We start from the raw sequence: 9,473 nt of genomic DNA on the forward strand, positions 1-9,473 counted from the left end.
ACAATTTATATGACAATTAACCGTGAAACCCCTAAAACAGACAATTAATCATCGTTATAATCGCAATTATCTGTTTGACAATTAATTGTCAGCCAAATTTCATAATCGTGACCGCCTTAATTTCAGCTATAACGTCCCTTTTTGCTAACATATGAAATAATTTCTCTCCCAGATAATGCTGTTAATTATACAGGTACATAAAGAAACAAGGTACATAAAGAAAATATAAATTTTACTAATTATATTTAATTACTTTCATCATTTTGGTCACATTTTAGCTTTTAAAAATGAGCAAATGCATGCATTCGATAAATAAGATATTATATTTCATATATTATTTTTTGTTACATATTTATTGTTTAATAACATCATTTGTACTACATAAAAAGGTATTTACATTGATTTATTGAACACGTGCTAAAAAAGCGGTACTGTCTCTTTAAGAAAACCGGCAGCTTCTTTAAATGAGCGCATGTTAACGAGACAGACTCGAATGGCTTTATCTCATCTGTGCTATTATGCCCGATTAGAAATAAATGTGTATTTTTTTGGTTGTTTTTGATCAACAACTGACTGTAAAGAACAGAAAGGGTGTTAAAAGAGACGTTATTCAATGAGAAATGGGTTGTGTGGATCTCGTCTTTGGACACCCGGAACAACTTTTACTCTCAATGCAGAGAACGGATCTCGCGGCTGAATACTCCACAACTACACTGCACAAATACTGGTAAGTGAAATGTAAACATTTACCAGCCAGTTGCCAAATATATACATTTTAGGTTATGTTTGTCAGAGAAATGAAAGACGTAACGTGCACTTTTAAGGCGGGGCTTAGCAAAAGGTTCATGGTCTGGAGCAAATCACAATCTAATGGTGCGTTCAAGTCAAGTCCTATTTATGTGTGTGGTGGAGGAGGAGGAGGAGGGCGTGGCCGGGCCGTGATGGGGCGTGGCCAGCGCTGAAACAGCGGGAAAGTGAGATAAAGGAGAGTTCGATCGAGAGACGTTTAAGTTAAGCCGGTTCCCGCCTCCTCCACGTGTGTAGCCACAAGTATTTGCAGCAAAACTACATTTTGTAGCAGACCTCACAAGCACGAGGTCTTGAACGCACCATGATAGGTCTGATAATCTTTAACACTTCACAACTAGCTTTAATATCCCATCACCCTTTGTTGAACGAGCAGGTGTGTGTTTTCCAGGTCTTTCCTCTTGGCGGTGCAGTGAGCCGACATCTGAGAGAGCTGTACACAGACAGATTCATATGTAATCATGCATATACACCACGTGCACAGCCATTTATGTGTGTGCGTATAAACATCTGACGTGCTTGTTTATATGACCTGTGATGCCATTGTTTTCATAGTTGGTTCTAGATCTCTCAGCAGGTCAAATCCCTGATGGTAAAACGTGTACTGAGCATGAAAATACGAGAAGACCTGCAAAAAAAAATACAAAATAGAAGACGTTTAATCGGAGATCAAGTCACCGTTTTATTCACAAAACTCATTTTGTAAGTAGCGGCTCACCGAGTTTAAAATATCCAGCTTCTGTTGGACCTTGAAATTATTCAACTGCAAAACAAGAATGAAAACGGTCAATTTCAGGGTATGAAAAGATCTCCCCCCTTTTCTCCCCAATGCCCGACGCGCCCGTGGTGGCGTAGTGACTCAATCCGGGTGGCGGAGGACGAATCACAGTTGGCTCTGCGTCTGAGACCGTCAATCCGCACCTCTCATCACGTGGCTTGTTGAGTGCGTTACCACGGAGACGTAGCGCGTGTGGAGGCTTCACGCTAATCTCCGCGGCATCCACGCACAACTCACCGCACGCCCCGCCGAGAGCGAGAACCACATTATAGTGACCATGAGGAGGTTACCCCATGTGACTCCACCCTCCCTAGCAACCGGGCCAATTTGGTTGCCAAGGAGACCTGGCTGGAGTCACTCATCACGCCCTGGCGACTCCATGTGTGATAGTCAGCGTCAACACTCGCCGAGCCACCCAGACCCCACCCCCATTTATGCATTTGTTAAACGGTTTTATCCAAAGCGACTTACAGTGCATTCAAGATATGACTTGCTTTCTTCCGTGGAACGCTAACGGAGGTGTTTGGGAAAATGTGATGGAGTCACAGCCTCAGTCACCATTCACTTAAACAGTAAAAGGAGACCAACATTCTGCATAACATCTACTTTAACGTTCCATGGGAGAAAGGGTGAGTAAATGACAGAACCTTCATTTAAGGGTGAACTGTCCCTTTAAGGGGTGTTCACGCGCTCACAGTGATTAAATCGTTGATGTCCTACTAACTATTTTACAGCGTTTTCTAATTCTTGTACAACTGTCATGCATGCACCATTAATTGGGAGACTAACTGGAATATTTGTCCTTTTAAAAACGTCATTTGTATGTTCAGTATGTAAGTCCTGAGTAAACAACACTTTACAGCAACAGGATCTTTCAGCTCTGAGTCAAATCAAACAACACGAGCCAGCCAATCAGCTTCAGTCCTGCAGCCACAGCAGTTATGATGTCATAATGAGTGAGATAAAAGCACCTCTACTTCTCATCTGTGTGTCTAATATTTCAATAATCTTCTATGAGTTTAATGAACTTTGTGTCCGTACTGTAGCATTCACAGCTCCAAACGCTCACATTTAAACATCGTCGAGTATTTCGGTAGAAACTGAAATGTGATGACGGTCACCTGTAGGCAGTAGTCCAGGGCAAAGTGTTGGTAACATTTGCGTGTTGCGAGCAGCAGGTGTGTCGCTCTCTCGGCGTCAACGGATTTGTGTCGGCTGACCTGAGCGTTCTTCACTACTGCAGACTCCAGATCTTCCCCGATCCGAACAAACTCACGCCGAGTGTCACGAATCTGCGGCTGGAATCTGTCACAGAACAAACCGTTTATGTGTGTGTGTGTCTGTGTGTCTATATGTATATGTGTGTCTGTTACTGTGTGTGTCTGTTTCTGTATTCATGTGTATGTGTGTGCGTTTGGGTGTTTATGTATGCGTGTGAACATTTGTGTGTGTATGCGTTTGTGTGTCTGTATATGTGTGTGTGTGTGTGTGTGTGTGTAAGTGTTTGTGTGTGTGCCTGTATATGTGTGTGTATGTACGTGTGTGTTAAGTGTGCGTGTTTGTGTGTGTGCGCGTTTGTGTGTCTGTATATGTGTGTGTGTAAGTGTGTGCGTTTGTGTGTGTGCCTGTATGTGTGTGTGTTTGTGTGTGTCTGTATATGTAAGTGTGTATGTGTGTGTGTGTGTGTCTGTATATGTGTGTGTATGTATGTGTGTAAGTGTGCGTGTTTGTCTGTATATGTGTGTGTATGTATGTGTGTAAGTGTGCGTGTTTGTGTGTGTGCGTGTGTTGTGTGTCTGTATATGTGTGTGTGTGTGTGTGCCTGTATATGTGTGTGTGTGTGTGCCTGTATTTGTGTGTGTGTTTGTGCTCGTTTGTGTGTCTGTATGTGTGTGTGTGTGTGTGTGTGTGCGTTTGTGTGTGTGCCTGTATGTGTGGGTGTTTGTGTGTGTCTGTATATTCGTGTAAGTGTGCGCGTTTGTGTGTGTAAGTGTGTGCGTTTGTCTGTGTAAGTGTGTGCGTTTGTCTGTGTCTGTATATGTGTGTGTGTGCATTTGTGCACGTTTGTGTATGTCTATCTGTGTGCGCACACGTTTGTGTATGTCAATGTGTGTGCGCGCACGTTTGTGTATGTCTATGTGTGTGCGCGCACGTTTGTGTATGTCTATGTGTGTGCCGCGACGCTTGTGTATGTCTATGTGTGTCGCGACGCTTGTGTATGTCTATCTGTGTGCGCACACGTTTGTGTATGTCAATGTGTGCGCCACGACGCTTGTGTATGTCTATGTGTGTGCGCACGACGCTTGTGTATGTCTATCTGTGTGCGCACACGTTTGTGTATGTCAATGTGTGTGCGCGCACGTTTGTGTATGTCTATGTGTGTGCGCGCACGTTTGTGTATGTCTATCTGTGTGCGCACACGTTTGTGTATGTCAATGTGTGTGCGCGCACGTTTGTGTATGTCTATGTGTGTGCGCGCACGTTTGTGTATGTCTATGTGTGTGCGCGCACGTTTGTGTATGTCTATCTGTGTGCACGCACGTTTGTGTATGTCTATGTGTGCGCACACGTTTGTGTATGTGTATATGTGTGCAAGTTTGTGTTTGTATGTGTTTGTGTGCGTTTGTTTCTCTAAGTTTCTCTATTTTTGTGTTTCTGTATTTATGTGTGTGTATGTGTTTGTGTGTGAATTTGTATGTGCGTTTGTGTGTGTGTATGATTGTATTTATGTGTGTGTGTGCATATATGTGTGTGTGTGTGTGTATATGTGTGTGCGTTTGTGTGTATATGTGTGTGTGTGCGCGTTTGTGTGTGTATGATTGTATGTATGTGTGTTTCTGTATTTATGTGTGTGTGTGTGTGTTGTTGTTACATACTGTGAGAGCAGGTTTGTTAGTTGTTGTGTAATGGCTCTCTGGGTTTGATCAAAAAGCATCTAAAACGAAAACACAAAGATTATTTAAATGAATAAAGTAATAAGTCAAGTCAAGACTTGTCCTCAACAAGGTCATTGCAATTACAGTTAAATAATATAGTAAAAAAAAAAAAGTACACAAAATAATAATAATAATTAAAAAAACAAAATGCAAAATAAACGCTTTTCTCCTTTGTTGCAAAGAAAAGAATGTGTGGCGTATTTCACCGCTATAGGCAAAACTAGCTTGTGTCGCCCCACCCACTCCAGACATCTGCTCATATGCATGTCATATAACGGTCACGTGTCACACACCGAAGACCACGAGACTCAAGTGCTTTTAACTTCACACGGTGTCTAAAAGCTGCACTCCTGCACGAGTGACGGTGCGAAAGACGTCCATCTAACCTGATGAACCTGATGAACGGACGCAACACATAAACAATTCAAAAGCTACAAAAGAGCAAGAACAGAACTCCTAAATAGGAATTTAATTCATTTTCAATTCATTAAAAAACAGGAGAAAAACTATTAGGCATAAAATGAGACAAAACGTTTAAAAACGTATAAATGTTGGAATGTGTGCAGCGCTGAACAGGTTAAGTGCATTTGTCAAGTTCTCACCTGAAATATGAAATATGAGGCATCTGATTGATGGAAGCGGTTGAACTTGACCCAAAAAAAGGAGTGTGGCGTCAACTTGCATCGAAAAACATTGAAAAATCATGCAATTTTCTTTTTCTTGAGGCAAAGGAGAAAACGAAAAATGACTAATTTTCCCTGTTTTTCAATTTAGGAATATTGAAAGCTATTATTAATAATACAAAAACATTTGTTTTTCATTTATTAATTTCTCTTTCTGAAATGAAAACTGAATGACCAGAAGTTACACGGACCCAACCAAAAGGGATGAGCGTTCCAGCAGTGCAAAAGCAAAATAAAAAAGTCTAATAATAAAAACAAAAAAGATAATTATAAAAAACAACTCGAAATAAACAATTCTAAAAAAGAGCAAAAGCAAAAAACGTCTGTTCCAGCGGTACACAAAATAATAATAATAAAAAATAAACGTCTGTTCCAGCGGTACACAAAATAATAATAATAAAAAATAAACGTCTGTTCCAGCGATACATAAAATAATAAATAAAAAACGTCTGTTCCAGCGATAAATAATAATAATAAATAAATAAAAAACTTCTGTTCTAGCGATACATAAAATAATAAAAATAAAAAACGTCTGTTCCAGCGATACACAAAATAATAATAATAATAAATAAATAAAAAACTTCTGTTCTAGCGATACATAAAAATAATAAATAAATAAAAAACGTCTGTACCAGCGATACACAAAATAATAATAATAAATAAATAAAAAACTTCTGTTCTAGCTATACATAAAATAATAAATAAATAAAAAACTTCTGTTCTAGCGATACATAAAATAATAAATAAATAAATAAACGTCTGTACCAGCGATACACAAAATAATAATAATAAATAAATAAAAAACTTCTGTTCTAGCGATACATAAAATAATAATAATAAATAAAAAACTTCTGTTGTAGCAATACATAAAATAATAAAAATAAAAAACGTCTGTTCCAGCGATACATAAAATAATAATAATAATAAATAAATAAAAAAACGTCTGTTTCAGCGGTACACAAAATAATAATAATAAATAAATAAAAAACTTCTGTTCTAGCGATACACAAAATAATAATAATAATAATAATAAATAAATAAAAAACTTCTGTTCTAGCGATACATAAAATAATAAATATATAAAAAACGTCTGTTCCAGCGATACATAAAATAATAATAATAATAATAATAAATAAATAAAAAACGTCTGTTCTAGCGATACATAATATAATAATAATAAAAATAAAATACATCTGTGTTCCAGCGGTACACAAAATAATAATAATAAAAAATAAATACAGTACAAAAAAGCCAAACAAAGCACAACAAAGTAAACGGGCTGTGCATTTCACTAGTATTCAAAATAAAAAATAAATAGCAAAATCAAGGCAAAACAAAAAAGTGTTTGAGAGGTATACAAAATAATAACAAAACAATCAGCTTCAATACAGCCAAAACATTTCCTTTAATGAAAACAGAATAATGGGGCAGTTGCACTACGCTTGGAGCGCGCAACATGTTTTCGTGTGCGTTTGAATGGGAGTGAATGCAGCGTGAAGTGTAGTGGGGCCGCCCGCGGACACACACTCACCGTCTGAAAATTGATCATTTCCTGCAGGCCCTGATTGAACTGACTCAGACAGGTCTGCACAAACATAACAAAACATGTCGTCAGCATGCATGGGGCATTAAGAGAAGACGACCCATCAGATGTCACTCATCTGTGCTCACCAGAACTACACCGTCGTTTTTATGATACGCTGTAAACTCGGCCAGTCCAGACAGGAAGAGCCGATTACAGGAAGTGTAGTTCTGCCCCGCCTGCACCATCTGACCACACAACTTCATCACCTACAGAGAGAGACAGACAGATGAAGGCATTCATGCAATATTGACACGATCATCACATGCTTTGTGAAGTCAAATGCCGGTCTTACTTTCTCCACTCGACTCTCTAGTTCTGTGACGTCACTCTCACACTGATCCAGAGACTGTCTGCGCGCACACACACACACACACACACACACACACACATATACACTGATTTAGTGACAGCTGTGCATGTCCCACACAGGAGTCATATACTGTAAGCAGACCCTCTTTTAGGTGCCAGTGTAAATGCATTCAAACCAGTGTAACAATTTAAAGGGATAGTACACACAAAAATTATAATTCTATCATCATTTACTCGTCCTCTTGCCGTTCCAAACCCATAAGCCTTTCTTTCTTCAGTGGAGCAGCCTCGGACTGACAGCCTCAGTCACCATTTACTTTCATTGTACAGTGACTGAGGCTGTAACATTTGATTTTTGGTTGCACTATCCCTTTAAATAGGGGATACACTCTTTCCTCTAATAATGAAAATAGAAACCACCTATCTCTAGTCAGTATGAACATCTATATAACATCTGACAACCTTTCAATAAGATCACAATACCTGAAGGCAGGTGAGTCCCTAATGCACTCCTCAAAGTCCAGGAAAGTGTCCATGGTGTGTCTGTCTCACGGTTCCTTTTGAAGTGTTTGCACCTCTCACACACTCTTTGACATGCACTAGAATGCTTTTGAAGCTTGCACGCGCTCTCGAGACATCATCCTGACATTAAAAATGCATGCATTGTGCCTTATGCACAGAGACGGTCATGACAGCAGGGAAGAGCCGTTGCATCACACAGTTCATCATCCACAAACAGTTATCTCATATTCCGGATGCATTGATTGTCCGTCAGTTTGATAGGAAATGATGCGCGCGACTTAATGCATCAAACATACACCGCAGAAAATGCACGCGCGCTCAAATACATCCAGTTAAATCATTGTATTATAAAATTGTCAGATCTATCAGCGTGTGATCTTGCGATAAATGTCGCTGCGTATGCGTTTATTCATGTAGCGGTGAGTCGCGTTTCCGGTGTCACAAGTCGTGCATGTGAAGGATATCCGGTTAGTGATCTTCAAAATAAAAGTGTAAAATTCAAAATAAAATAAATAAAATAAAATAATAAAATAAATAAAATAAAATAAAATAAACAAAATAAAATAATAAATCTTTTATAAAAATGAAATAAAATCTGTAAAGGTTTTGTGTACACATTTTTTTAAAGGGACAGTTCACCCAAAAATGAAAATTCTCTCATTATTTACTCACCCTCATGCCATCCCAGATGTATGCCTCTCTTTCTTCTGCACAACACGAATAAAGAATTTTTGAAGAATATTTCAGCGACATGTAGGTCCATACAATGCAAGTGAATGGAGACCAGTCCTTTGTAGCTTTTTTTGAAACAAAAGTAATCCATATGACTCCAGTGGTTTAATCCATGTCTTCAGAAGAGATATGATAGCTGTGGGTGAGAAACAGATCAAAAAGACCTTTTTAACTATAAATCTCCATAATTCACTTTCACTTTCAGATGTGAAAGTGAAACTATACAGGCACCACATGTGGCTTTCAAATGAAAAAGTGAAAGTGGAGATTTATAGTAAAAAAAAAAAAAAATACCTTTTTGATCTGTTTCTCACCCACACCTATCGTATTATTTCTGAAGGTATACATTTTACCACTAGAGTCATATAGATTTGTTTTATGTTTTCTATGTGGTTTTTGGAGCTTGAAAGTTGTGGTCACCATTCACTTGCATTGTATGGACCTACAGAGCTGAGATATTCTTCTAGAAATCTTAATTTGTGTTCTGCTGAAGGAAATTATACGTATGGCATGAGGGTGAGTCAATGAGAGAATTTTCATTTTTTGGTGAACTGTCCCTTTAAATAAAACTGAATAAATAATAAAAAAAAAACTACATATTTAATATATCTTCTATTAAATTATTGAACCAAATAAAGCTTTTGTTACTGATCTCTCAGTTCATCGTCTCTTAAAATATGAACAAATGACATGACTCTATGCTATAATGAAGCTACACATTGTTTCCACAAACATGCTGGCACACACACACACAAAGTAAGACAGGACAAATATTGTGAGACTGTAAAAAAAAAGTTTATTATTTTGCATTTTTTTATGCCAAAAAAATGAGATCTGACAGTGTTTTCAAAAGCCCTTCTTTATAAAAAAAAAAAAAAAAGGAAAGTTGAGATTTAAACCATATTTTCATGTCAGCAAACACCATCTTCTGAAATATATGCATTCATGTGCATCTCTCTTTAACAAAAAAAGTGTTAGAAATTAAGTGTGTGTGTGTGTGTGTGTGTGTGTGTGTGTGTGTGTGTGTGTGTGTGTGTGTGTGCACAATCATTTCAGAACTCAATAGAGACAAGAATGACAGTGACGTTGTCCGCACAGCCCCGCCTCACTGCCTCACTGGC

At 38.3% G+C, this 9,473-nt stretch overlaps 2 protein-coding genes across 3 annotated transcripts in view; both read right to left on the bottom strand.

The window, feature by feature from the left end:
- The window catches only part of zgc:162872 (BAR_ACAPs and ArfGap_ACAP domain-containing protein), a 26,932-nt gene extending 18,882 nt beyond the window's left edge, over positions 1–8,050 (bottom strand). The window contains exons 1-9 of one of the 2 annotated variants that reach the window (XM_052106776.1): positions 7,582–8,050; positions 7,082–7,135; positions 6,876–6,995; positions 6,736–6,789; positions 4,462–4,520; positions 2,707–2,890; positions 1,526–1,570; positions 1,340–1,435; positions 1,166–1,240 (exon numbers count right to left, since the gene is read on the bottom strand). In XM_052106776.1, coding sequence (XP_051962736.1) covers positions 1,166–1,240; positions 1,340–1,435; positions 1,526–1,570; positions 2,707–2,890; positions 4,462–4,520; positions 6,736–6,789; positions 6,876–6,992 — 630 coding nt within the window. In that variant the 5' untranslated portion in view covers positions 6,993–6,995; positions 7,082–7,135; positions 7,582–8,050. Of the gene's footprint in view, positions 1–1,165; positions 1,241–1,339; positions 1,436–1,525; positions 1,571–2,706; positions 2,891–4,461; positions 4,521–6,735; positions 6,790–6,875; positions 6,996–7,081; positions 7,140–7,581 lie in introns of both variants that reach the window. The other variant, XM_052106775.1, reaches the window with a different exon arrangement.
- Positions 8,051–9,158: 1,108 nt separating this feature from the next.
- Positions 9,159–9,473, bottom strand: part of ilkap (integrin-linked kinase-associated serine/threonine phosphatase) — a 6,132-nt gene continuing 5,817 nt past the window's right edge. The window contains exon 11 of the mRNA XM_052106785.1: positions 9,159–9,473. This exon is cut by the window's right edge and continues 33 nt beyond it. Coding sequence (XP_051962745.1) covers positions 9,405–9,473 — 69 coding nt within the window. The 3' untranslated portion in view covers positions 9,159–9,404.

This window comes from Xyrauchen texanus, chromosome 36 (assembly GCF_025860055.1).
Source record: "Xyrauchen texanus isolate HMW12.3.18 chromosome 36, RBS_HiC_50CHRs, whole genome shotgun sequence".
In the NCBI taxonomy this organism is placed as follows: domain Eukaryota; kingdom Metazoa; phylum Chordata; class Actinopteri; order Cypriniformes; family Catostomidae; genus Xyrauchen; species Xyrauchen texanus.